Here is a 27,787-nt window from a genome sequence, read left to right on the forward strand (position 1 = left end):
GCACTAAGGATACAGAAAGAACAAAACAAGCAATTCTTAGAGCTGAAAGTCTATCTTTAAACGTTTAAGCATCGTCACTCCCAATTTACAGTAGATGGAAAGGAGGCATAGAGAAACCACGGAGGTTTCCCAAAGATCATTATCAATGACAGTTGTAGAGCCCTGGCAACCTGATTCCAAAGCGTCCCTTCCAGCCAGAAAAACAACAGGTTCAAGCCCCGCTGGCAGACCTGGGAGTCAGGCCTCAGTTTCCCGACTTGCTCCATGTATAGGTCGTGAATGACTGTAAGAAGGCCTTAGTTGGCTCCCTAGAGCAGTGGCCAGCATCGGCCGCCCCTCCCAAGCGCCCAACCTCCTCTTCCCGGCCAGCCCCGCCCCCGAGGACACGTGACGCGTGGGGGTTTTCCCGTTCCCCTTGCGTGACGTCACGGCGGGGTGCGAGCCAATGGACGCGCAGGCCGGCAGCGCCGGGGAATTCCGCCGCCCCGCCCCCGCCCGCCGCTCGCTCGGCCCGGCCCGCCGCCCCCCGCAGCCCCGGGCGCCGCGCGTCCTGCCCGGCCTGCGGCCCCAGCCCCTGTGCCACTCGCCAGACCCGCGATCGTTCGCCAGACCGCGCCGCCTGGCCGCCCGGCCTAACCGTGTGTGTGTTTTGGTCTGGGCTGGCCTCCTGTTCGTCAGTCCCCACTGGTCGGGCCATGCCGAGTCGTCGCGTCGCCAGACAGTCCGCTACGCCGGAGCTGGCGGCCTTGGGTAAGCAGGGCCGGGGTTTAGGAGAGGAGTCTGGGACGGGGTTGGTGATGCGAGGGTTCTGGGGGTCTCAACAAGAGTCCAGGGATTTTGTGGGGAGAGTGTGAGGGTTCAAGGGACACTGTATTAGAGGGAAGGAAGGAGGCAGAGGATGGTGACGGGGTCTGGCCCAAGGTAAGAGAGAGGCGTCCCACTACAGAGTGAGGAGGGGGCGGGGCCTGACTCTGAGGCAAAGAAGGGGGCGGGACTCGACTCCCGAAGGGGTGAGGCGGGGCCTAACTCGAAGAAGGAAGAGCGAGACCTGCTCTTGTGGACTGGGGGGCGGGGCCAGACTCAGAGAGGGTGCGAAGGGGGCGGGGCCAGGCTCTGAGAGGATAAAAAGGAGGGGCCGGGTTCACAGAAGGGCGGTGCCTGACCCTGAGAGCGAGAAGGGGGCGGGGCCTGGCTAAAGAAGGAAGCAGGGTCCTACTCAGAGTAAGGGGCGGGGCCCGGGGGAAAGCCGGAGACTAGGGCAGACTCTCATAGGCGAGGGAAGGGACCTGACTAGTGGAAAGAAGAGGGGGGTCCTGTTTGGAGAGAGGGAGAGAAAGGCCTGAGAAGAAAGAGTGGGTGGGGCTTTCCTCGGAGAGTAGTCGCAGGGTCTGAGAAGGGAGAAGGGGAGGGGCTTGACGCTGAAAAAGTGTGTGGGGGAGTATCTGACCCCGAGAGAAGGAAGGGAGCCGTGGTTTGGCTAATCGAGACTGAGAAGGATTCCTCTAGGTCCTACCGTGAGGGAGGAAAGGAGCAGGGCCAGAGTGTGATGAAAGGGTGGGATGAATGACGGAAACTAAGGCACCTAGTCACGAGTTTGGGAAAGAGGCAAGGCCAGACCCTAGGTGAGGGGTGAAGAAGGGGCGGTGGACCAGGAGAGGAAGAGGGTGGGGCTTGAGAAACTCTGGGATCTCCATCACCTCCTGAGACTTGCCTTCCTCCCTGCAGGGACCCCGGACCTCTCCTCGCTCTCTCTGGCCGTTTCCAGGACTACGGGTGAGCAGCCCTCCACGGTTCCGGCCCACCTGCACACTCAGGACAGGGGAGGGGGGAATCCATTGGGCACGCCTCTGTCCAGGGGTTTCAGCGAGGTTCACCACAGCTTTCCTTGACGGTGTCCTTCCCTGCTTGTGTAGATGGGGGCTCCAGATGCCCCCACCTCCCAGGTGATTAGGAGCTGGACAGGTAAAACTAAAGTACCTATTCACACCCGAAGAGGAGCTCTCCGTGGAGATTCACGTGGTAGTGCAGGCAATAATCGCCATCTTGAGCTTTGTAACCCCCACCCCTAATTGTGGGAATGCCTGCAAGTCACTTCCCCTCTCTGGGCCTCACTGTTCCTCATCTGTAACATGGGCATCATACCAGTACCTTCTCCTTTTTGGAGGATGGACAGGATTCAATGAGCTGATACAGGTAAACTTTCAAAGCCGTGACCAACATACAGTAAAGGTTCAATAAGCATTAACTGTTAGTGGTGTAATAATACTAACGATTATTATCATTATTATTATATTTTTATTAGAAGACAGTCTGTAACAGTGGTTCTTAAACCTTTGTATGCATCAGCGTCACCCTGAGACCTTGTTTAAATAGATTTTTGGGCCTCACCTCCAGAGTTTCTGATTCAGTAGGTCTAGGATGGCTTTTCAGAGTTTATATTTTCAGCAAGTTCCCAAGAGATGCTGAGAACCACTAGCCTATAAGGTCCCTCAGCTTGTGCCGTTGAAGATGCAGTGCTGCCCAAGGAAATGCAGAATCGTGGCCAAATGAAACATCCCCTCTCTTATTAAAATGCTGAGACTTGGAGGCAAGGAAGGATCCTGACACCATGGAAACTCTGTGGGCTGGGTCTGAGCCTCTCTCTGGAGGTAGAGCCTTGGGTCCGACCCCAGAAACGCTGGCCTGGCCGTGGGGGATGCACCGTGGGTTCTCTAACAGATCTGTGGTGGTGAATGGTGGGAGACGGCACTGGGGACAGGTACTGCCCACGCACTGGTTCTGGGCAGGAACAAGGCTGAGACTTTTCTGCCTGAGACCTAGATCTTTGGTTTCAAGTAAGAAGAATTTCTGCCGTCATCCATTCAGTCAGTATTTATTGAGTTCCTGTTCTGCACCTGGCCCTGTGCTGGGCATTGCTGTGGACTTAGCAATGACTGAAACAGCCTTCGCTCGGCCCTCAAGGGATCCCTGCTTAGATGTAGAGACAGACACATAAACGGTAAACTAAATGTGAGATTATAAAGTGTGATAAAGGTTATAAAGAAGTCTTGGGGTCCATGCTATCTCATAGCAGGCTGAGGATGGGAGAACCCCTGAGACAGAGTGGGAGGGAGAATGTCCCTCACGTTGATGGGATAGACACATGCCGTGGCCTGGGTATATAGTGGGACAGACACAGTCCCTACTCTGTGTTGCTCAGAGTCTACAGATATGAATCCCTGTCACATAAGGTCATGCCAGTTCCTAAAGAGTTCCATGTAAATGACAAAACAAAGGCACCAAACTGTAAGTGACTCCAGTGGGGGTCCTGGGGGCTAGCTTAGATGCAGTGGTCAGAGAGGACCTGTCCAGAGGATGACATTTGGGTAGGGAGTTGAAAGGAGAGGAGGAGGCCATGCAAAGAACTGGAAGAGGAGCCTTCTGGCACGGAGCAGCCTGTGCAAAGGCCCCGGAGCAGGGAAGACACAGCTGGCTTCCTGCTCTCGGGTTTGCTCAAGTGTGGCAGATCCTGGCTGCCCCTGGGTGGCAGCAAGTTCTTACGGGACGTGGGGGGTGCGGGCTGTTATTTTAGCTGAGCCCTGAATAAGGGGAGGGAGTTCCCAATATTTCTTGGCTGAAAAAGGATTTTAGATAACAATATCATCTATAAGTTTTGTGGAGGGCCTAAAGTGGTCAGCCTCTGTGCCAAGCAGTTTCCCGATGCGATCCTCAATCCTCATGCTAATGCCTGAGGTAGGAGCCCAGACCTCATTTTACAGAGAAGGAGGCTCAGAGAGGTTGAGTGACTCGCCCCAGCCCACACGGTCTGTGAGTGACGGCTGGGATTCAAGCCAACGTCTTTGTCCCTCCGCACTCCATGGTCTGAAACCGTGTTTTTCAGTATCCCCATTTTATAGACATACCAACAGACACCTAGCGATGGCAGGTGGTTTACCCAGTCTGTAAAGCGGTAGCTTCCAACACCTCGTTAGTTAACAGCAGCCAGCGCTTTATAGCACCTACTAGCGTGGCAGTTCTAAGTGCTTCCCATGTAGTATTGGCTCATTTAATTTTCACAACAGCCCAGTGAAGCAGGCATTGTATATCCATTTTATAGATGAGGAAACCAAGGCACGAACATTAAGTAAGGGGCTCAAGGCCACACAGCTAGTGAGTAGCAGAGGGGGGATTTGAACTGAGGCAGTCCAAAAGCTCTGGCTGTTGTTGCCTGGGGCCTCAGTTACCCTCTGCAGCTTAGGAGCTCCTTAGGGTTTGGACAAAGTCCAAACCATCTCCGGGTCCCCAGGTCGTCCAGCACAGATGCTTGAGGTTTTTCCAAGTTGAAGTGACTTGAGGTTGTCCTGCCAGTGATCTGCAGTATATCCCTTCCTGTGTCCCAGCCTCATTGTCCCAGCCCCATCTGCCAAGCCAGGGTGTCCTTCCCCATCCTGCTGACTTCACAGACTGAATGAGATAAGGGGTGCAGGAGGACTGCTTTCCAAGGACCAAAGGTCTGGCTGCCAGAAGCCACTCCCTGAGAGTGGAGTGGGGGACAGGCCTGGCATCAGGGCCAGTGGGTGTCTGAGACCAGTGGCCGGGGGCAGGCAACCCTGGGTGGGGCGCCTGGCCCTGGCCTGCCTCGGCTGTGTTGCTCCCTGCGGGCTTCCCCTCCCTGCGGGCTTCCCCTCGTCCTGTGTGTGGATTAAAGGGAGGCTGGTTTCGGTTTCCCCACTGCCGCTTCCAGGGCTGAGCTTTCCCTCCAAGGTGATAAGGACTCCCCAGCATTCCTGTCACTCCCCCTCAGGAAGTGGGGGTGAAGCCGGGACAGCGGGTGGGCACTGCTGGGAGACTGGCCTCCGATGCAGAGCAGGCTTCGTTCGCATCATCATAGCCTGGAGGAGGAGAAACTGCCTCCTGGGAACCTTCAGACACAAGCCCTGACCTCTGGGGGCCTAGGGTGGACTATACGGAAGGAACACACCTCGATTTGGTTTAGAATGTTGGGTGTCCATTTCTCCCCTGGTGATAAGATCCTTGGTTTTTCCTCGAATTACCAACGACGTGTTATAACCCTTGGCCTAAATGTTTTATTTTTAGGAGGCATTTGAGGGGGCCCTGACCCTGGGGCTCCAACATTGGGGGCCAAAGGGCAGGTAGCCCAGGAGGGGTAGACGGGGGGTTGGGGGTTAGCAGTCCTGGGAGGTGGAGCCCAGGTTCCCGGCATGGGGGTAGGGGAGGGTACCAGGAGGGGATGAGGTTGGAGAATGTCTTAAAAATGAAAGTTTTGACCGCTTAACTGGACCTCACCCTTCTCTTTCTTTTTCTCTTCCTTCCACAGATGAATTGGGTGAGTATCACAGGGCAAGTCTGGTGGGGAGCTGAGGGGTCCAAGTGAGCATGGACAGGGAGCTTGGTCTTCCTTGTTGGGGTGTTGAGAGGAGGGTCACGGTGTGGGGACCTGGCCCGCAACCCAGGCATGTGCCCTGACTGGGAATCGAACTGGAGACCCTTTGGTTTGCAGGCCGGTGCTCAATCCACTGAGCCACCCGAGCCAGGGCCGGTGTCGCTACTATTATTCATCCCTTCAGTGAATTGTACTGAGCACCTGCCACATGCCAGGCTGTCGTAGGCACTGGGTAATTCATTCGGTCACGGACCAAAGTACCCTTCGGGAGCTGACACTCCAGTGGGGCAGACAGTAGGAAAAGGAGTGAATGAACAAGATCAAGTTAGACGGGCCTCAGGGCTGTGAGGGAGCTACACAGGTAGAGGGAGAGATGGCCGAGAAGACATCAGGTGGGGCCTTTCTGAGGCGGTGACATTTGAGCTGAGACTGGAGGGCCAGGAGGAGCTAGCAGGGGTTGAACAGGGTGCGGTGGGGGGAGCACGAAATAGGCAGATGGGGGTGGGGGCGAGTATGTACACCACCCTGCAGAGGGTCGGGCTCTGTGGGTGCAAGCAACAGGAAAAAGACTGGATCAGGGTGAGAGAGGGTGGCGTGGGGTGGGCGGTGGCAAGACAGCAGGGGCCAGTCCACGCGAGACTCTGTGCTCACACCAGGGCCGTGGAGTTTTGTTTTCTTCTGACATGCATGGAGTTTGGAGAGGGCTTTATATGGAGAGGGTGTTGACTTTGACTCTGAGGGAGATGGAAGCCACAGGAGGCTTTCTGACGGATGGAGAACAGGTCTGACATAAGATCTCTCTGGCGGTGTGTGTGGGCGGTTCAGAATGGAGACAGGGAAGGTGGACCAGGATGGAGGCAGTGGGGTGGAGAGAGTTGCTGTAGAAGTAGAAGTTCATGGGTGGGTTCATGATCCCACTTGCTGATGTGGGATCATGAGCCACTAACGCAGATACGCACCCTCGCAGCCTGAGCACTTGGCGGGTGATGGTGGCTGTGAGGATGTGGGGGAGGGGGGTGGGAAGGAGAAACCAGGCCGTCCCGCCCCTCTTCGGGTTTCTGACTTCAAGAATTAGGGAGTGCTGGAGGGGACTGTTGGCAAGAAGGACGGCAGTTTCTTTTGCGTGTTTGGCGTTGGGGCAAGAAAGGTCCAGAAGAAATGAATGGATTGGAAAAGGAGGGAGAGAAACGGGTCTGGGAGGTCCTCAAACCTTTTCTTTTATAACCGGCATCTCCCCGGTTTTTGCTTCTCCCGCAGAAATCATTGATGAGTACATCAAGGAGAATGGCTTCGGCCTGGAGGGGGCGCCGCCGGGCCCGGGCGAGGGGCTGACGCGCCTGGTGTCTCGGGGAGCGGCCTCCCTGAGCACCGTCACGCTGGGCCCCGCCGCGCCCCCGGCCCCGCCGCCGCCCTGGGGCTGCCCCCTGGGCCGGCTCGGGCCCCCAGCCCCGGGTCCCGGGCCTCGGCCGCACCTGGTCATTACCGAGCAGCCCAAGCAGCGCGGCATGCGCTTCCGCTACGAGTGCGAGGGCCGCTCTGCCGGCAGCATCCTCGGGGAGAGCAGCACCGAGGCCAGCAAGACGCTGCCCGCCATCGAGGTGGGGCCCGGGGCGGTGGGGCTCGCGCTTCCCCGCCCCAAGATGCACATGCGTGTATTGATGCGTGTGTGGGATGGTGGTTATTATTACTGCTGGTGCTGTGGTTGGAACCGGAGATCCTATCACCTGGCCCCAACTGGGAAGGGAGCTCAGAGAAAGAAAAGCCTTCCCTCAAAGGCCGGGAAGCCTCCTGGTTCACAAAGGAGGCCTCAAGAATCAGAGTGCCTGGGTTCAAATCCCCGGCCAGTCATTTGCTGGCTGTGCAGCCTGGAGCAGGTTACTCAGTCCCTCTGTGTCTCAGTTTCCTCCTCTACAAAATGGGATAGTAATAATAACCCACCAGCTGCGGGGGCGGGGGTTGGGAGGCGTGAGGGAGTTCACTGCACAGGCGAAGGACCTCCAGCTGGTAAGTAAGTGTTCAGCAGGGCTGAGCTGCTAGCGTGACCGGCATCACTGTCGCCCTTCGGCCGGCGTTCCACTTCCAGCGATTTACGGTGTAGGTCTGTCTGCCCCTGGGCGCGCAGAGGGCTGTACACGGTGATCCGCTGCCGCCTTGTTTGTGTGAGAATTGGAAACCTCAGTGCTCATCAGTAAGGAACTGGTAAACCAGTCAGCAAACATCTGTGTGTCAGAATTCTGTGCGGATGTAATGGGTATCAGCGTATGGGCGCAGATAAATATCGCTACCTGCAGTTAACCCAGAAAAAGTTTTAAATGAAGACTCCCTTGGGTGCTGATGCGGAAGCATCTCCCGGATATATTAATAATCGCCTCCCCGGTCTGAGGCACAGAACCCTGCATAGGGTATTATACTATCTTTTGTGTGCAAAGAGGGAAAAATAACAAGATTTCTATGTTTGTATTTGCAAATACGTGGGTACAGAAACTGGAAGGAAAAAACACGAATTTATAGAGGTAATTACTTTTGGGGTGGAGTGCTGAATGGATGAGGTGCCCGTATTGGTCTTGAACTGTGTATGTATTTATTCTGTTTTAAATATTCGAATCATATGACATAATTCAAAATGTTCAAAAATATAAAGATTTGTTTTCACTTAACAGAATTTAATTTAAATTAAGTTAGATGAACAGCAGGCCCCCCAAACCTGCGGGCCGGCTTTCCCCTTGAGGTAGCACTGTTCGCAGCATCTCCCGCGTCCTTCCGGGAGTATGCTGTGGGCTCACAGGTGCGTACATACCTGCACGTATGCCGTCTCCCACTTCCTGCCTAGTGGGGAGCATGACGTCGACCCACAGCTGGTTCTGGACTTACCAGCTGGTTCAACGCAGGATATTTTTTTAAAAGATTTTATTTATTTAGAGGGGAAGGGAAGGAGAGAGGGAGAGAAATATCAATGTATGGCTGCCTCTCGGTTGTCCCCTGCTGGGATCTGGCCTGCAACCCAGGCATGTGCCCTGACTGGGAATTGAACCGCGATCCTCTGGTTCGAAGGCCCATGCTCAATCCACTGAGCTACACCAGCCAGGGCTCAACGCAGGGTATTTTGATTTTGCAATGGGGCGGAAGTGATGCGCATGATAAATCGCGTGAGCTGTTCCACACTTTATTATAACATAGGCTTTGTGTTAGATGACTTTGCCCAGCTGCGTGCTGATGGACGTGTTCTGAGCGCAGTGGAGATAGGCCGGGCGAAACTGTGATGCACGGTAGGGGCGTCCGTTAGTGACCTAACGATACTTTCAGTGTAAAATGGGATGTTGATCGGAATGTGACCGCGGCATAAGTGGAGGAGCATCTTTATTCGTATGATGTTCTGGGCCATGCTTTTTTTTTTTTAAACTGAAGAATAGATCTTGGAGCTCGGCTCACATCAGCACGTATAAAGCTGCGTTACGCTCTTTCCCATGGTATCCCATTGTGCGGGGGCGCAGGAATTTCTTGTGCTGCCTCCTGTTGGTGGGCACTCAGGTTGTTTCTAGTCTCCCGCTATACATAGTGGGGCTGCAGGGCAGGATACGGTCCATCTATTCTTTCCTTCGTATGTGTCACTCAAATAACTTCTGGAAGTTAAGTTGCGGTCAAAGGTATTTGATGGATGTCCCCAGATCGCCCTCCCGGGAGTGGTATCCATGACTGCTTTTCCCAGTGGCGTCTGAGGCATGGTTCCTTGCTCTTCCCCGGCATGGAGTCTGCTTGCGTGGCTGGATCTTTGTCCAAGTGTTTATCGACCCTCGATTGTGTGCGAACCGCCCCACACACCCCAGGTCCCAGCCCCAGCTCCTCCCTGACCTCCAGCTTTGTTCCCAGTCACCAGCTCTCCGTCTCCTCCAAATCCGCCCCCCCCCCCGCCCCTGCCCCCTGCAAGGCAGCCAGAGGACACCTGTCAAATTGCTCATCTGCTCCTCTTTCCCGCTCGCAATCATCCGTGGGTTCCCCAGTGCCCAGCCCCTTCCTGGACCTCCAAGACCTTTCATTGGCTGGCTCCTGCTGCCCATTTCCACCCATCCCCTCCTCACTTGCTGCCTTCCAGCCAGCCACCAGGCCTTTGCACATGCTGTTCCTTCTACCTGGAGTACTTTCCTCCTGCAGCCTGGTCACCTCCTACTCCCCCATGCCCACCCCAGGGATGCCTTTCCTGACAGGCCCCTGCCCCCTAACAGGCCTGAGCTCCCTGCCTCTCTGTCCTTCTCTCTCTCCCTCAATGTTGTTTGTACTCATAGTTTTTTGCTTTTCTTTAAAGATTTCGGTTTTTTTATTTTTAGAGAAAAGGAGAGAGAAAGAGAGGAAGAGAAACATCAGTGTGTGGTTGCCTCTGGAGCGCCCCCAGCTGGGGACTGGCCTGCAGGCCAGGCACATGCCCTGACTGGGAGTTGAACCTGAGACCTTTTGGGTTCACAGGCTGGTGCTCAATCCACTGAGCCACACCAGCCAGATTCATGGGTTTATTTGGGGGATTAGCAGAGCAACCCTGTCCTTCTCCACTAGTTGGGATTTTAGGGTCAGAAAGATGTGGGTTTGGGTCCTGGCTCTGCCAGTACCAGCTGTGTGATTGGGACAAACCCAGTGCTTCTCTTGGCCTCAGTTTCCTCATCAGTAGAATGGAGACAAGCCCTGGCTGGTGTAGCTCAGTGGATTGAGCGCAGGCCTGCGAACCAGAGGATCTCGTTTCAATTCCCAGTCAGGGCACATGCCTGGGTTGCAGGCCAGTTTCTAGCAGGGGATGCATAAGAGGCAACCATACATTGATATTTCTCTCCCTCTCTCCTTCCCTTCCCCTCTAAATAAATAAAATATTAAAAAAAAAAGAAAGCAGCCCACAGTCAGCCAGACTTTCTAGTTAGAGAAATGATTTCCCGTGAAATGCACATTCCCAGCCACTGGGTTTTCGGGAACAGGGTAGGTGGGAAGCACTGAGGGCCACTTGTAGCCCCTTATTGATCTTTAAGTGTTTTGTCTGTTTTTCTAATTTGATAGGGTATTTTTCCAACTTAATGTCTCAACTTGTTTGTTTTTTTATTTTTAAGATATTTTATTTATTTATTTTTAGAGACGGGGAAGAAAGGGAGAAAGAGAGGGAGAGGCACATCAATGTGTAAGAGAAACACCGATTGGTTGCCTCTCATACGCACCCCAACCCAGGGCAAACCCACCACCCAGGCATGTGCCCTGACTGGGAATTGAACTTGCAACCTTTTGGTTTGCAGCCTGCACTCATTCCACTGAGCTACACCGGCCAGGCCATGCGTGTCTTTCACCGCCGTCTGTCTTTGTGTTTCAGGACATGGTCCGTTTGCGGAGGACAGGACAGGTATTTTGTTCAGTGTCCCACATTCCAGGATTGTTGTCTGTTTCCAGGTTACATCAGGTTATTCATTTCGGCCGGAACCCCCAGCAGTGAGGCTGCGGCCTTCTCTGTGTGTCCCGTCAAAGGGCATGGGGTGGCAGTTTGTCCCACTATTATTGGTGAGCGGTGATGCCGAGTCAGAGCCTGTGGTAAGGCGAGGTGTCAGTCTGTTTGGGTTGGGCCGTCATAACAAAGTGCCGCAGACCCAGGGGCTTGAACAACACTGTTCTGGAAGCCGCAAGTTCAAGACTGAATTATTGGTAGGATTGGTTTCTTCGGAGGCCTCTCTCCTTGGCTTGGCTTGGCTTGCAGACAGCTGCTTTCTCACTGTGTCCTCACATGGACATGGTCCGTCCTTGTCACACTTGTCTGGTGTCGCAGTGTGTCTGGACGGCCTCTTTTTTTTTTTTTTTAAGATTTTACTTATTTATCTTTAGAGGGGAAGGGAAGGAGAGAAGTATCAATGTATGTTTGCCTCTGGTGAGTCCCCTGCGAGGAACTGGCCTGCAGCCCAGGCATGTGCCCTGGCTGGGAATCGAACCGCGATCGTGTGGTTCGCAGGCCCGTGCTCAATCCACTGAGCTATGCCAGCCAGGGCTGGATGGCCTCTTTTTAGTAAAGATTTTTATTTATTTGTTTTTAGAGAGAGGGGAGGGGAGGGAGAAAGAAAGAAAGGGAGAGAAACATCAGTGTGTGGTTGCCTCTCGCACACACCCCACCAGGGACTCGACCTGCAACCCAGGCATGTGCCCTGACTAGGGAATTGAACTGGTGACCCTTAGGTTCACTGGCTAGCGCTCAATCCACTGCGCTACACCAGCTGCACCAGATGCCCTCTTCTTATAAGGAGACCAGACAGATTGGATAAGGGCCTGCCCCAACGGTGCCTTTAACTGACTCGCTTTTTTAAAGGCTCTCCCTCCAAATAGAATTACATTCGGAGGTCCTGGGGGTTAGGGACTTAAATATGAATTGGCAGGGACACAGTTCAGCTCTTTTGGGGCAGTGACTGCCAGGTCCCTCCTTTGTAAAGGTACAGCTTTTCCTTTGTAATTATAAGTTAATCTGTGGGGTGGGTGATACTTGTAGGCTATGTTTTCTCCAGGTTTTTTTGTGTGTGGTTTTTTTTTCAGGGAGAGAGAGAAACATTAATCAGTTACCTCTCGCACATGCCCCAAATGAGGATCAAACCGGCAACCTGGTTATGTGCCCTGACTGGGAATCGAACCCTCAGCCTTTTGGTGTACCGGACATTGCTCCAACCAACCCCCCATTCTAAGTCTCTCCAGGCGACTATTTTGGTTTGGTCGTGGCTTTGACTTCAGAGAGTTAGAACAGTAAATGTCCAGCAGTAGGGCATGACCTATTTTAGGGTTTTTATCCCTATCCTTCAGAAGAGGAAACTGAAGCTCAGAGAGGGTAGGTTACTTGCTCAGGGGCACACAGCAAGTTCAGTCTAGTAATTACTGACATTTACTAAGTGCTCCTGCGTGCCCGGTTCTTAGTGATGCCCATCTCACAGCTGAGGAGAGAGGGGTTTCTCGTGCAGTCAGCCAGTGGTAGAGCTTCTGTGGCACCAGGTCTGACCCGCTCCGGGGCCCCACGCCTTACCCACGGTCTTATGTGACATCTCAAAGACCGAAGGCTTTCAGCCCTGCAGGCTCCATGAATCAATCGTGAGACTGTTCCCCTGATCTCTTGAGAATCTCCTAATGTTATAGCAGGAAGCTGGAGAAATGAATGTGTTTTTTTTTTTAAGATTTTATTTATTTACTTTTTTTAGAGAGAGAGGAAGGGAGAGAGAAGGAGAAAGTGAGACACATGATCGATTGCCTCTCGCACACCCCCATCCGGGGCCCTGGCCCACAATCTGGGCATGTGCCCTGACTGGGACTGGAACCCTTGACCTTCCAGTTCGCAGGCCGGCGCTCAGTCCACTGAGCCACCCCAGCCAGGGCTAAATGAATGGTTTTAGTCCTATATGACTCAGTGAAATGTACTGACGATATTACCCACCTCTACTCATAGGCACGCCCATAATGCCCTGACATTAGAATGAAGGAGAAATAAAAGGAAAATAGTGGAGCATATATAAACACATTTTACCTCAGTATGTAAATGCTGGGGCACAGCCCCAGGGAAATAATGAAGGTGGCAGTGGTTTTTGACCTCATTAGTGTAGTGTCCACAAACGCAGCTTGGCCCAGCTTGGTGGACTTAGTGACGTAAAATTCAGTGTGTTTTCATATTATGGGAAAATATTGTATATGTAAATCAGTGTTAGGTTCTGGGGTCTGAGCATTTTCAGCAGGTTTTCCACTGACATGAAAAACCTGCTGGGGGGTTCAGAAGTCTTGCAGGACTTGGGTGGGACTGTCCCCGACTTCTCAGCTGTTCCGCATCTCTGGCCCTGTGTACTGCCATCTCTGGCCCTGTGTACTGCCGCTGATGGTGCCCATCACAACCAAAATCACCTCGATACCTCAGATGTTCGCTAGAGGGCAGTATTACCCCACTGAACCTCACTGCTTACTGTATTTTACAGGCCTCAGCTTTAGACGTGAGGAGCAGGCTTAGAGGATGGTTTTTATAAATCCTTCCCCAAGGATAGGTTTATTCATTTTAAAAAGGGAGGACAGGGTGGGGGGGGGTGGAGAGGGAGAGAGAAGCATCAATGTGAGAAACATCGACCAGTTGCTTCCGATAGGTGCCCCAGCTGGGGATGGCACGCACCAATGCATGTGCCCTGGCTGGCGATCGAACCGGCAACTTTTGGTGTAGGGGACAGCGCTCCAACCAAATGAGCCCCCCCGCCCCCCCCCCGTGCCCCCCTCCCCAGGGCTAGAGGGTCTTTGATGCCAGCAGGGCCCAGCAGGCCACCTTGTGGATCTGGGCCTCTGCTTTAAAGGGATTGGTTTCTTCCTACGCCACTTGAGGCTGCTGAGCAGAAATCCGGCCCATTTGCCATCACTTCCTATTTTAAACAGAGAATCTGGAAATCAAGAATAATGTGATGCCTCACACTATTTCAATGTAGACTCTTAAGTTTTTTCCAACTTTTTCCTTAAAATTATTTTAAAGTTATTTTCCCCCCAAGATTTATTTTATTTATTTATTTAGAAAAGATTTTATTTATTTTTAGAGAGGGGGGAGGGAGAGAGGGAAAGAAACATCAATGTGTGGCTGCCTCTCGCACGCCCCCTACTGGGGACCTGGCCCACAACCCAGGCATGTGCCCTGACTGGGAATCGAGCCGGGGACACTTCGTTCCCAGGCCCACTCAGTGCAGCCAGGGTGAGCTACACCAGCCAGGGTGATTTTTTAAAAGGTTTTACTGAGGTATAATGGATACACAAAAAGTTGCACTGATTGAATGTAGACATTTGAATGAGTTTTGCTGAAAAATTGTAATCAGCAGAAAAATTAAGAGAACGCGAACCCCGGTGACCCTTCACCCACATTCACCGGCCGGCATTTTGCCACGCCCATGGCTCGCTCTCCACACAGACAAACGCACGTTGTTCCCCTGCCGAACCACGTGTAGGCGTCACGTTACGTCGCTTGTGGGTGCCCCCGCCTTCAAAGTGCACCTTCTAAGAAGGGGCTCGTACCTGGGCTCCGGTACTGTTACTGTCCCAGAAGACCACCAGTACTCCCAACAGAACCTCATACCGGGTCCGGATGTAACTCTCAGTTGTCCCCAAAATGTGTTTTGTGGTTGCTTCTTTCCCCTCAATCCAGGATCCGATCGGGGATCGCGTGAAGCAAGTGGTGGTCGTGTCTCTCCTTTTGAAAAAATCCAGTTATAAGTTCTATTTTATCTTTATAAATAGCTTAATAAAATTTTTAAAATTTAATTTTGATTATTAAAATTAAAATTTAATAGAGTAACCGCAAATATATTACATGTACATTAACTTTACATATGAAGTTATATTTTATCTTAGTATCTATGTTCGACTCTGAAGTATTCAGGTTGATAAATTCTTACAAACGTGTACACTGTGGAGCTACCAGCCAGATCAAAATACATTTGTTTTTCTTTAACCCCCAATATGACCTCCATCTTCGCATCCGCTTTCATGACACTGGCATTTCTGAGCTGGTGACGCACAGTTTGGGTTTTCGGGGTGTTCCCTCACCATTAGGTTTGGGGATGCACTTCGGGAGGGGCTGCCACAGCGGTGATGTGGTGTCCTTTCTGGCCACCAGGGGGAGCCAGAGTCATTTGGGGCTAGTGCCAGTGATGCCGACCCAGATGGCCTGGCTGAGGTGGGGTCCACCAGCTTCCTCCACTGAGAGGGAGCCTTTCTCCTCTGTCACAGGATGTAATCTGTGGACAGTACCTGTGTGCTGCCGATTGTTAAAAGTCTGAGAGGCCAAAGGAAGCACATCTGTGGGCAGCTCTCCTGTTAGGAGGCCCCTGAGCCCCGGGCTGGAAGTCTCAGGCTTCGAATCTCAGAGCGGTCTTAAGCAAACACCTTTCCATCATCCTGCGGGGAGAGGGGCAGGGAGCTACCCAAGAAGGCCCCAGGGAGTTCGGATGGGTGCAGGTACCTACGCTGGGACCCCCGCCCCAAAGAGCACCTGTCTTCCTGCAGCTCCGGGACTGTGGAGGGCTGCGGGAGGTGGAGGTGACCGCCTGCCTGGTGTGGAAGGACTGGCCTCACCGAGTGCACCCCCACAGCCTCGTGGGGAAAGACTGCACCGACGGCGTCTGCAGGGTGCGGCTCCGGCCTCACGTCAGCCCTCGGCACAGGTACCCAACCCTGACCCCTGACCCCGACCCGACCCCTGACTCAAGAGATTCTGAGGACCTCGCAGGGACACCTTAGGGCAAGGGGCAGCTTAGCCAGACTCTCACTACTGCATTTCCGAGATGGGGAAACTGAGGCCTGGTGGCAGTGGAGGGTCTTCCCCAGCCCTGGAGCCCTGCCCCGCACATTCCCATACATTACATTTACCCCGTATTGTAGAGGAGGAAACTGAGGCTCTGAGAGGTGCAGGCGTGTGGAGAGCCAATGGCCGAGCCGGGATCTGACCCCAGACCTGACCTAACTGCAAGGCCCGTTCTTTCTCTGTCTTTATAATTTGTATGTTTCTACTCTAAATAATTAAAAGGTTTAGAAAGGGTGTGCAGTGAAAAATAGATTTCCTTTCTTCCTCGTTCTTCCAGATACCAGTGCCCTATCCTGTAGGCAATTTAAAAATACGCTATGTCTAGAAATGTTTTTTCTCTCCGTATAAATAATAGCAGGCCCTCGCACCTCATTTGTGTGTTCCAGGACATCTGGAGATCATTTCTATCAGGGCATTTACAGCTTCCCTATCCCTTTTATTGGCTGCATAGTATTCCAGTGTGTGGGTGCGCAACAGTGACTTGAATGGGTCCTCTATTTTTTAAAAAAATATTTTATTTTATGTATTTTTAGAGAGAGGGGAAGGGAAGGGGAAAGAGTGAGAGAGAAACATCAATGTGTGGTTGCCTCTTGTGTGTCCCTTATTGGGGACCTGGCCTGCAACCCAGGCATGTGCCCTGACTGGGAATCAAACCGGCAACCCTTTGCTTCACAGGCACCCGTGCTCAATCCACTGAGCCACACCAGCCAGGGATGGGTCCTCTATTAATGTGCATGTACGCTGATCTCAATCCCTTGTGGTTCTTCTCGAGGACAATTTTTTTAAAGATTTTATTTATTTAGAGAAAGAGGAAGGGAGGGAGAAAGAGAGGGAAACATTCATGTGTGGTTGCCTTTCGTGCACCCCCTACTGGGGACCTGGCCCACACAACCCAGACATGTGCCCTGACTGGGAATCAAACCTGCGACCCTTTGGTTTGCAGGCCAGCACTCAATCCACTGAGCCATGCCAGCCAGGGCTCCAGGACAAATTCTAAGTGTGTACATGTGTACTTTCAGTGATGTATACATTTAGTGAGAGCAGGGATGTTTGTCTCTTTTGTTCCCTGCTATGTCCCCAGCACCTAGCTCATGCCTGGCACACAGTAGGTGCTCAGGAAATATGTGTGCAATGAATGAATACTTCCAGATTGGCCTCTAATGTGTAATTAATGGCTGGAGCACGTTACAGCCCCAGCTGCTGTGGGCGACAGTGCCCGATTCTCTGCAACCTCACCTGTGGAGGGTATCATCAAACGTTTTGATCTTCGCTGTCTGGATGAGTTTTTAAAAATTGGCATCGCATTGGTGTTTCATTTCCGGTTTTCTTACAAATGAGGTTGGGCAGTGTTGTCGTGTGGTAGAGATAAACAAGGGGTGCTCCCAGGTTCTCTCAAGAGAACCTGGACACCCCTGGAGGGTTTGAACCCCAGACCCCTGCCCCAAGGTTGGGACCCCTGGGCCTGGGGTGCCTCGGCCCCTGAGACTGCGAGCTCCCAGCAGGGAACAATTTTTGGATCCCTCCTGGGAGTCAGGGCTCTACGCGCCTCCTCGGACAACCTCCCTTCCCCCCAACGCAGCTTCAACAACCTGGGCATCCAGTGTGTGAGGAAGAAGGAGATCGAGGCTGCCATAGAGCGGAAAATCCAGCTGGGCATTGACCCCTACAACGGTGAGCCCAAACCCCACGCCCCGCCGTCTACCGCCACCCCCTCACCTTCCCCGGGCCCCACCCTCAGCCTTCCCACCTCTCTCCCACAGCCGGGTCCCTGAAGAACCATCAGGAGGTGGACATGAACGTCGTGAGAATCTGCTTCCAGGCCTCTTACAGGGACCAGCAGGGACAGATGCGCCAGATGGACCCCGTGCTCTCTGAGCCCGTCTATGACAAGAGTGAGTCCAGGGTGCTGTGTCCGTAGCCTTGTCCTTGGCCACAGGTACCAAAAAGCCCCACAGGCAAAGACACGAACCAAGGGGGAGTTCTTTATTTTTTAATTAAAAAAAAATTTTTTTTAATGATTTTTATTTACTTATATAGAGAGGGGAAGCTAGGAAGAAAGAAAGGGAGAGAAACATCGATGAGAGAGAGAAACAATGACCAGTTGCCTCTCACAAGTGCCCCAAGCCCCAACCAGGGACCAGGCCCGCCCCAGGCATGTGCCCTGACGGGGAATCGAACCAACAACCTTCTGCTTTGTGATGTGACACCCCACTAACTGAGCCATGCTGGCCAGGGCAGTTTTTTATTTTTATATGTCTCAGTTAATGAGGTGTGTTCCTGTGGATTCAGCTGCTTGGCAGCATAGGGGCACTGGTTCAGCAGCTCTGTGAGTCTCTGCTTTTCCCTCATGGTCATGAACTGGCTGCCACAGCTCCAGATATCACATCTGTATTCCAGGCATTGGGGCAGTGTCATCCTGTATGGTGAGCAAGCTGTACACTGCCCAGTTCTGGGGTCAGCATTTACTAGGTAGCCTATGGAAATAAGACCTCCTACTATTGTAGAATATACAACCTGTACAACTGTACAAGACTATCTTAGGGAAGAGGCAGCATGAGTAATGACATTTGGCTCTTTGACAGAAAATAATGCATTCCCTAGAATCCCCCTGGTAGACTTTGCTTATGTCCCATTGGCCAGACTTGGTCCCATGGTTGCAATGGAGTCTGGGAAGGGAAGTATTTTTGGGTTTTCCTCTTCTACAGCAGGGTGCGGTCATGGAAGAGGAGATTGGGAATGACTGGTAGGGTTTAGCCAACCTACAGAGACTGCCACAGGCATCCGATGGGGAAGGATATTAATTCAATCAATCAGGTGTTTATGGATGTGAGTGATAGAATCCCAACTCAAACCAGCCAAAGGACGGGGGGGGGGAGGGGAAAGATTTTGTAGCAGGCTGACAGCTCTGGTGGGGAGCGGGGTGGTAGAGGAATCGAGCAAAAAAGAAAAAGGACTGCCCTGGCTGGTGTAGCTCAGTGGATTGAGTGCGGGCCTGCGAACCACACGATTGCCATTCGATTCCCAGTCGGGGCACATGCCTGGGTTGCAGGCCAGTTCCCAGCAGGGGACTCAAGAGAAGCAACCATACACTGATATTTCTCTCCTCTCCTTCTCTCCTTCCTTTCCCCTCTAAAGATAAATAAATAAAATCTTAAAAAAAAAAAGAAAAAGGACTCATGGACAGGGACAACAGTGTGGTGATGGGGGTGGGGGTTAGTGGAGGTGGAAGAGGGTATAAGGGGGATAAGTGGTGATGGAAAAAATATAATTTAAAAAAAGGAAAAGAAAAAATAAACAAATGGGACTACATCAAACTGAAAAGTTTTTGCACAGCAAAGACCAACAATAACAAAAGAGAAAATGTTTCATTAACTGAAACCTAGAAGTAGAGCCGTGTTTCAGGTCTGGTTGTATCCAGGCCCTCAGAGGTGTCAGTTTACAGTCCATCTTTCCTCTCCGCTGTGCCTACTCCACGTTAGAGTCATGGTTGGCGGTGCCCTCCTGCGGGGGCGAGATGACTATGTGCAGCTCCAGGCTTAGTCCTACCTGCTTGGCACCTCTCCCCCACTTCCTAAGAGTAGCTACTCTTACCCAGTAATTTCGCTCAGAATCTTAGGGCTGCCTCTCATTGGCCTGGTTTGGGTCATATGCTCCTCTCTGACCAGTCAGCTGTGGCCGGAAGGAGATGATTTTGGATTGGCTGGGTCTGGTGCACATACTCACTGCTGAGTCAGAGGTGGGCTCAGCCTTACACAATCCCTATGACTGAGGTGCAGGGACGGTCCCTCCAGGGAAAACTGGGGGCGTGTTAAAGTAGGCCCAGGACTTGGAGATAGGCAAAACAACAGGTATCCACTGCAGACTGCAGGCCATTAACCTCACCTAAGAATTGTCTCTGATGCCTGACCCCCACCAACTCTTCCTGAGGTCAGAAGGTCTCCATCTTGGCCAGACGCTCACTGGACCTCCGCATAGAGGACTTGTAATTGTTGATTAATCTCCGCTTGTCTGAGCAGCTTCTTTTACCACCTGGACCATGGGTTCCTGGAGGGTCGGGTGCCCTGGCTTCTCTATTTCCCGTCTCTCCACAGCCCAGGGTGGGCACCCACAGGGTACCTGCTAAGGGTCCCATGACTGGATTCCTGTTTTTTCTTATGTACCTCTTCCTTATGCTCCTTCCTAGAGTCCACAAACACGTCCGAGCTGCGGATCTGCCGAATTAACAAGGAGAGCGGGCCGTGCACGGGTGGCGAGGAGCTCTACCTGTTGTGCGACAAGGTGCAGAAAGGTGAGGGACCTGGGGCAGCAAGCAGGCGGAGGGGGTTCTGGCGGCTTGCTGGCGTGGCCAGGCAGCCCAGGAGCGTGAGAGGGTGCAGAGGCGATGGCTAGCTGGGCAGCTGGGCAGCGGGGCGGAAGGATCCAGGACTCTGGGTTTGGAGTCAGACGCAGCGCATTGATTCGTTTGCTCGCTGAGTCACTCACCCGTTCCCATAGGGAGACCGAGGGCCATCCGTGTCGGCCCCTGCTAGGTGCCAGGCAGGCCTCCCCACCCTGATCTCGCTGTCTAGGAGACTCTGATACAAAACTTTGGATACATACCCAGGAGTGGAAGGTTCTTATGAAATTATTTTTTAATTTTTTTCATGTATTGATTTTAGAGAGAGGAAGTGAGAGAGGGAAACATTGATTTGCTGTTCCACTTATTTATGCATTCGTTGGTTGATTGTTTCTTAGGAAAAGTTGTTTAAGATTTTATTGATTTATTTTTAGAGAGGGAAAGGGAGTAAGAAAGAGATGGGAAGAAACATCAATGTGTGGCTGTCTCTTGCGCGCCCCCTGCTGGGGACCTGGCCTGCAACCCAGGCATGTGCCCTGACTGGGAATAGAACCAGCGACCCTTTGGTTCGCAGGCCTGCGCTCAATTCACTGAGCCACGCCAGTCAGGGTGGTTCTTAGGAAATTTTTGAATGAATGAGCAGATACTTATTAGGTGACTTCTGTGTGCTATACAGTGCTGGGACACAGTGGTGGCAGAGAAAGGCCCCCATTGGGCACTCACAGGGCACTCAGCTCAGTTGGGGGGTAGGGAGAGAGATACAAATTACTGACGTGGAAAATGCTGAGAGGGAAGATGACAAAGTGCTGCGATTGAACAAGAGGAAGACCAGAGGTGGTCTAGGCATCTGGGAAGGCTTCCCAGAGGAGGTGACGTTTGAGCTGAGATCTGAGGAAAGCCAAGGAGATTGTTAGTGACCTGCCAGTTGGGACCAGGGCAGAGAAACCATTCCACGTGTGGGTGAATCACCAAAGGCAGGTGCCTGAGTCCTGCCGCATCATTGACTCACTGGCCAATCTCAGACGGGCCACCCGAGCCTCATTTCCTCATAAAATGAGTCATTAGTAGGGTGACATGGGATCCCAACTACCCGAGATGTGCACTACAAAGCGTTCGTCTCTGTTGATGATTTTCCGAGTGCCAGGCGTGGAGTCGGTACTTTGCGTAATGCTAACAGGAACACTCAAACTTCACAGAGACTGAGCACCTATTGTATACTGAGCCCTCGTCTAAGCCCCTGCCTTACCTGGAGTGGTCTGTTTAGTCCTCGTCGAACCCTGTGAACTAAGTGCTATGATTTTCCCTTTGTTAAGGTGGAAACTAGGCCTAGGGCTATGAGAAAACCTCCCCAAGCCCTAGCAGAGCTGGTGGAGAAGCGCTCTAACTTGCCTGGATTCCCAGCTTGGCTCCACCACGCGCTTGCTGTGGGACCTTGGATGAGTGACATGATTTCTCCGTGCCTTTCCTTCATCCTCTGTGTAGTGGGGCTCCTAAAGGTACCTTCTTCATAGGGTTGCTGTGACTGAGAGGCAATCCATGTGTGCCCGGCACCAATAAAGCCTCAGTATGTGGGATCCGTGTGATGAGAGAGGCAATGCAATAAGACAAGAAAAAGAATAGCAGGCAGATTAGCCCCTGAATCCTGACTGTTCCCTACTGCCTGTGTGACTGCAGGTATGTCTCTTAACCCCTTCAAGCCTCAGTTTCCCCACCTTTAAAGTAGGCGTGTAGAAAAGAGTTAACATAGCCTATTTGAGAGTGTTGTCCTTTGGAAGGCCTGCCTCCAGGGTTGGCCGCTAGGGGGATTCTGGGAAATTATACTCTGAGAGGATCCCCCTGATTCCTTGAGCGATAGGACTGGCTCACCGTGCCTGCATTGTTTGTATGAGCAACGTGGTTTGTGTGGACCACTGACTTTCCTTCTGGGAGTTTGGCATTTTGGTCCATGTCAGACAGATGGTGCTTAGGTGACCAGCCTTCAGTAAAAACCCTGGACTCTGGCCCTGGCTGGTGTGGCTCAGTGGACTGAGCATTGGCCTATAAACCAAGAGGTTGCTGGTTCGATTCCTAGTCAGGGCACACGCCTGGGTTGCAGGCCAGGTCCCCAGTAGGGGGCGCACGAGAGGCAACCAGACACTAATGTTTCTCTCCCTCTTGTTCTCCTTCCCTTCCACTCTCTGTAAAAATAAATAAAATCTTTAAAAACCAAAAGCAAGACAAAGAACTTTGGATTCTCGAGTATCTAAGGAACTTCCTGATAAATAGCATTTCTTGTGTGTGTGTGTGTGTGGGGGGTGACATTTTGTTACCGGGGGCCATTGGTGTGTCCTGTGTGACTCCACTGAGAGAGGACTCTGGGAAACTCGCGCTTGGTTTCCCCTGGACCCTGTGGCAGGCACCTTCTGTTCCTGAGGCCGCTCGGTATCTTTTTGCTGTAATAAATCATAGCCATGAGTACAGGCTACGTGCTGAATCCTGTGAGTCCCCCTCATGAATCCCTGAATCTGACACAGTGGGAATACTAATTCTACCTGCCCTTAGGGTTGTTAAAAGGATTAAATGAGATAATACATATAAGAAAATCCCCAGTGACTGACACACAGTAGCTGCTTGATAGAAGGTTCGCTACCACAATGGTGAGTTTCATTCTTAGGGATGTTAACCCTGAGCTTGGGGCAGACTGAGTGAGTTGGGGGCCCAGTGGGTCAGTGTCCCTGCTCCACTGACGTCCCTGCTTTCCCACAGAGGACATAGCGGTGGTGTTCAGCAGCGCCTCCTGGGAAGGCCGGGCTGACTTCTCCCAGGCCGACGTGCACCGCCAGATTGCCATCGTGTTCAAGACACCGCCCTATGAGGACCTGGAGATCGTGGAGCCCGTGACAGTCAATGTCTTCCTGCAGCGGCTCACCGACGGGGTCTGCAGCGAGCCGCTGCCCTTCACCTACCTGCCTCGAGACCAAGGTAACTGCCGCGACCCAGACCAGGAGCCCAGGAGCCTGGACGCCAGGCCTCCCATGAGCCCAGAGACCGGGTCTTTGGCCTTGCGTGGGGCAGCTCAGAGGGGTGAGAGGAAGAGGCAGAAGTAGAACGCAGGCTCGGGGCTGTGCAGGCTGGGGTTCGAATCCTGGCTCTGCCACTTACAGGCTGTGTGACCTTGGCCTCCCAGAGTCTTGCTCTGACCCTGTGCAAAATGGAAATAAGAACAGTACCCACCTCACGGGTACTGTTGGGAGGATGGAGTCATTCCTTTCCTCACCACAGCTGCCCATGCCTGGCCCTGTGCTGAGTAGTGCTGAGGACACGCCGGTGACCAAATAGCCCCAGCGCTACCCTCACAAGTCTCAGTCCCATGGAGGGCAGACCCATTCCCATGTGGTGACGAGCGTGGACAGGACAGGGATGCAATTGCTCAGGGGACTCAGCTTGCCCAGAAGGCGCACCTGACTCAGACTTACGGGTCAAGGAGGGCTCCCTGGGGGAAGAGACGGCTGAGCTGGGGATGGGAGGGTGACTAAGTAGTTTTCCAGGGAAGGGGTGCGAGTTGAGGAAGAGTGTTTTATTTTATTTTATTTTTTTAAGATTTTATTTTATTTATCTGTAGAGGGGAAAGGAAGGAGAGAGGGAGAGAGAGATCAATGTATGGTTGCCTCTCATGAGTCCCCTCCTGGAACTGGCCCGCAACCCAGGCATGTGACTGGGAATCGAACCGCGATCGTCTGGTTCACAGTCTCGTGCTCAATCCACTGAGCTACACCAGCCAGGGAGAGGAAGAATGTTTTTTTTTTTTTTATTAAAATATTTTATTTATCTTTTAGAGAGGGAGGGAAGGAGAGAAATATCAGTGTATGGTTGCCTCTTGTGGGTCCCCTGCCGGGAACTGGCCTGCAACCCAGGCACGTGCCCCGACCGGGAATCGAACCGCGATCGTGTGGTTCTCAGGCCCGCGCTCAATCCACTGAGCCATACCAGCCGGGGCAAGAATGTTTTAAGTGGCCAGAACAGTGAGCAGTGCAAAGGCCCTGAGGCAGGATGGTGCCTGGGGTATTCCAGGAACAACAGAGACCAGTGTGGCTAAAGTGTGTTTGGGTTTTACTCTGATTAAGATTCGGATGTCTATTTTGCATTGGTTGGCCAAGATCTAGAGCAGCTGGACAACTTCCTAAATAGTCTCTAAAACTAATTCTTTGTTGTCTTCTTTAATGGATTACTCTGTGTATCCTTGCTACCTTGTGAACAGACAGCTACGGCGTGGACAAGAAGCGGAAACGGGGCATGCCTGATGTCCTCGGGGAGCTAAACAGCTCTGGTATGTCCCCGGTGCCCCTTCCTGTACCCATTGCCAGGTCCCCGGGAGGGGATGGCTGACCCTGCTGTCCTACCGCGCCCCAGGCTGGGGCGGAGGGGCTGTTGGGACCCGGGGGTCCTCATCTCTGCCTTTCCTCAGACCCCCATGGCATCGAGAGCAAGCGGCGGAGGAAAAAGCCGGCCTTCCTGGACCACTTCCTGCCCAGCCATGGCTCAGGTGGGTCCTGGCTCGGAGCCAGCCCCTGCCCACTGTGGTGGGCTCAGGGTGACCTGCAGCCCTGCTTTTCTGGCCTCTCCTGGCCCCCCAACAGCTCCCACGAGGCCAGTGACACACCTCTTAGCCCGCAACATAAAGTGGGAAGAACAGCCATTCTGGACACAGGCTGGAGGCTCTGATCTCCGCTGGACCATCTGCTTTCTGTGTGATTTTCACCATGCTGCCCCGCCTCTCAGAGCCTCAGAGGCGCGCCTGAAACGTCTCACCACGTACCTACCTCATTTTCTTTTTTAAAAAATATTTTTTAAATTTATTTTTAGAGAGAGGGAAAGGGAAGGAGAAAGAGTGGGAGAGAAACATCAATGTGTGGTTACCTCTCATGGGTCCCCCACTGGGAACCTGGCCTGCAACCCAGGCATGTGCCCCGACCGGGAATCGAACCTGCAACCCTTTGCTTCACAGGCCTGCGCTCAATCCACTGAGCTATACCAGCCAGGGCTCATTTTATTTTTTCATTTTTGTTGATTCCAGAGAGAGGGGAAGGGAGGGAGAAAGAGAGGGAGAGAAACATGGATACAAGAGAGAAACATTGTTTGATTGCCTCTTATATGTGCCCCAGCTGGGGACCAAACCTGCAGCCCAGGCATGTGCCCTGACTGGGAATTGAACCCATGAACTTTCAGTTTGTGGGACGACATCCAGCCAACCGAGCTGTACCAGCCAGGGCTCATTGGCCTTTTAAAATCCAATGTACTGATTTTACAGACACCGTATGACAGGCACCTAGGTGCTTTGTGTGTCTTTTCTCATTTGATCTGCACAGTCACCCTGCAAGGTGGGTGCTATCTTTCCCCCCAACCCCCACCAGCCCCTGTTTTACTGGTGAAAAACCTGAAGCTTAGAGAGGCAAAGTCTCTTGTCTGAGGTCACACAGTGAGCCTGTGGTGGAGCAGGGGGTTGCATCTGGACATCTGTATAGATTAGTGACCGTGGGAGTGAAACAGGTAGCAGGGGTAGATGGGTTAATGGGGGTGGTTGTCAGAGCCAGCCAACCTCCAGTTCAGCGTCTGCCTCTACTCCAACCACCTCTGGCCTCTTCTCCCGCTGCCTTCATTTCCACTCACGCCAGCCTCCAGTTCCCAAGAACTCCTGCCTCATCTGGTTGCCATCAACAAGATCTCCCACCTGCAGGCTACTAGCTCTGAGAACACTGTCTCCAAGGTCCCGCTGCCCCCAGGCACCCAGCTCCCAGCCAGCCACCAACCACTTGGCCCAGCCTGGGCCGCTCCAGCCAGTCCCACCCTGGAGATTGCAAGCACCGCATGTTGTCCCCACCCACCCACTGCATCTGGACCCCTAGCAACCACCAATCTTAGCGCACTTCACCCGTCTTCAATCCCCAATCCCCAATCCCCTGCTCATCAGCCACCTGCCGTTCATCTACTTCCTCCATCACCCCCATTGCCAAAGCTCCCCTTTCTCATTCTGGGGGCAAAGCTGCCGTGGCACTCCAGGCGGATGATTGGATGCATGGCCTCTGGAATCAGACTGAGTTTGAATTCTGAAGCTACAGTTTAAGCCACTGTGTGATCTGTTTGGGCCTCAGATTACTCACCTGTCAGATGGAAACCCTACCTCTCCGGGTTCTTTCTAGAATGTCTTGAGCTCACATCACACCGTGCTTTAGCACAGTGGCTGTGTGCATTATGTTGGGAGCTTGTCAGAAATCAGGGACACCACCTGCATTTGTTAGGACCGTGTTTAACCATATTCACAGCACAGCCCAAAATAACAGGGGCTTCAAAAAGACATAACTTTATTCATCCTCTTCCATAAACACAGTCCAGAGGTAGTCCAGAGGTAGGTGGCGCAGGGATGGTTTGGTGGCTGCATGATCACCAGAGTCCCAAGCCTTTTTTCATCTTGCAGTTTCCATCTCACCGTCCACATGTCAGCTGCAGCTCCAGCCATCAGGGCCCCTAAGTTCTAGCCAGCAGAACTTAGTCACATACCCAATCAGCTGCAAGGGAGGCTGGGAAAGAGTCCCAGCAAGCCTGTGTCTCCTTCTGAGCTAAGCACAATGAGCCTTTGCTGGTGATGTTTGACATGTCTCAAAAAACAGAGGCTCTCTTATAATGACACTTGTCATTTTACCTTTTTAATTTGGGGACTGATGACTCCTCACTTGGGTCTCCCATGGTATGGATATTTCACTTCTGGGGTGGCTTTTATATTTGGTGCGGGGGCTCTTGAGCTCTTCGCCTTCCTCATTCTTGGGGAAAACTTCCCCAGCACTGCAGGAGTATTGCTGCAACCCTGGTTCTCCTTGGGACTCGAGGAGGCCAGGCTGATGATGCATTCAGCATGAGGCTGGCCGTTTGAGTTAGAGCCTGGCCAGAAGTTGACACTAAAGCCTACCATGCTTCTCTTTCTTTCCATCCCAGCAGGCCCGTTCCTCCCGCCATCGGCCCTGCTGCCGGACACAGACTTCTTCCCCAGCGCCGTGTCCCTCCCTGGCCTGGAGCCCCCTGGTGGGCCAGACCTCCTGGATGAAGGCTTTCCCTATGAAACCACGACCCCCACGCTCTTCACCATGCTGGACATGCTGCCCCCGGCACCACCACTTGCCAGCGCTGTCACAGGCAACGGGGTGGCAGGGGCCACCGTCGGGGAGCCCCCCGGCCCTGAGCCGCTGACACTGGACTCATACCAGACTCCAGTCCCCGTGGACGGGGGCACTGCCAGCCTTGTGGGCAGCAACATGTTCCCCAACCAGTACCGTGAGGCAGGCTTTGGGGGTGGCCTCCTGTCCCCCGGGCCTGAGGCCACGTAGCCCCCTGGGTGCGGCAGGAGAGGCACTGGGTGGGAAGGAGGTGGAAGGGGCTGTTCGAACCCAACCAGGGTGGTCAGTACCCCCATCTTCTTGGGCCACCCTTGCTCAGGTCTCCTCTGACCTCCTCATTCTTCTGACCGGACATCTTCAGCACTGGCAAGCTCTGCAGCACAGGTTTCCTCTGAGGCTGTTCGGCAAGTGAGAAAACTGAGCCCACGGAGGAAAAGGGAGTTCGCTCCAGTGCACCCAGTCCCCCTAAATTGGGGACGTCTTCTCCCCGATGATTCTGAAGTGTATATATGGGAGGCGGGTGCAGATCCCATCCAACCTTCCCCATGAACTTGGTGGGTAGGTTGTTCACCTTCCCAATAAAAATGACTTTTCAGCCTTAGGAGTCTCGTCTCTTTTAA

General features: G+C 52.9%; 1 protein-coding gene across 2 annotated transcripts; it reads left to right on the forward strand.

Annotated features, from left to right (window-relative positions):
• Positions 1 to 505: 505 nt before the first annotated feature.
• On the forward strand, positions 506 to 27,768 carry RELB (RELB proto-oncogene, NF-kB subunit). Of its 2 annotated transcripts, none has more exons than XM_037058241.1 (12): positions 506 to 750; positions 1,726 to 1,773; positions 5,318 to 5,326; positions 6,641 to 6,981; positions 15,389 to 15,546; positions 17,266 to 17,357; positions 17,447 to 17,578; positions 19,870 to 19,974; positions 22,768 to 22,983; positions 24,260 to 24,328; positions 24,467 to 24,544; positions 26,989 to 27,768. In XM_037058241.1, exons 1-12 carry the CDS (start codon positions 696 to 698, stop codon positions 27,375 to 27,377), a joined length of 1,692 nt encoding a protein of 563 aa, XP_036914136.1. In that variant the 5' UTR covers positions 506 to 695; the 3' UTR covers positions 27,378 to 27,768. The 2 variants fall into 2 exon arrangements, with proteins under 2 accessions (XP_036914136.1, XP_036914145.1); XM_037058250.1 differs by having other exon boundaries at positions 26,992 to 27,768.
• The last annotated feature ends 19 nt before the right edge of the window (positions 27,769 to 27,787 follow it).

This window comes from Sturnira hondurensis, unplaced genomic scaffold (assembly GCF_014824575.4).
Source record: "Sturnira hondurensis isolate 20B ecotype Veracruz unplaced genomic scaffold, ASM1482457v3 Scaffold0001020, whole genome shotgun sequence".
Taxonomy (NCBI): Eukaryota; Metazoa; Chordata; class Mammalia; order Chiroptera; family Phyllostomidae; genus Sturnira; species Sturnira hondurensis.

Coding starts and splice junctions, on each gene's coding strand:
- RELB (XM_037058241.1), top strand. CDS start 696: ATGCCGAGTCGTCGCGTCGCCAGACAGTCCGCTACGCCGGAGCTGGCG. Junction 15,547..17,265: donor CACGTCAGCCCTCGGCACAG/GTACCCAACCCT, acceptor CCCCCAACGCAG/CTTCAACAACCTGGGCATCC. Junction 17,358..17,446: donor GGGCATTGACCCCTACAACG/GTGAGCCCAAAC, acceptor TCTCTCCCACAG/CCGGGTCCCTGAAGAACCAT.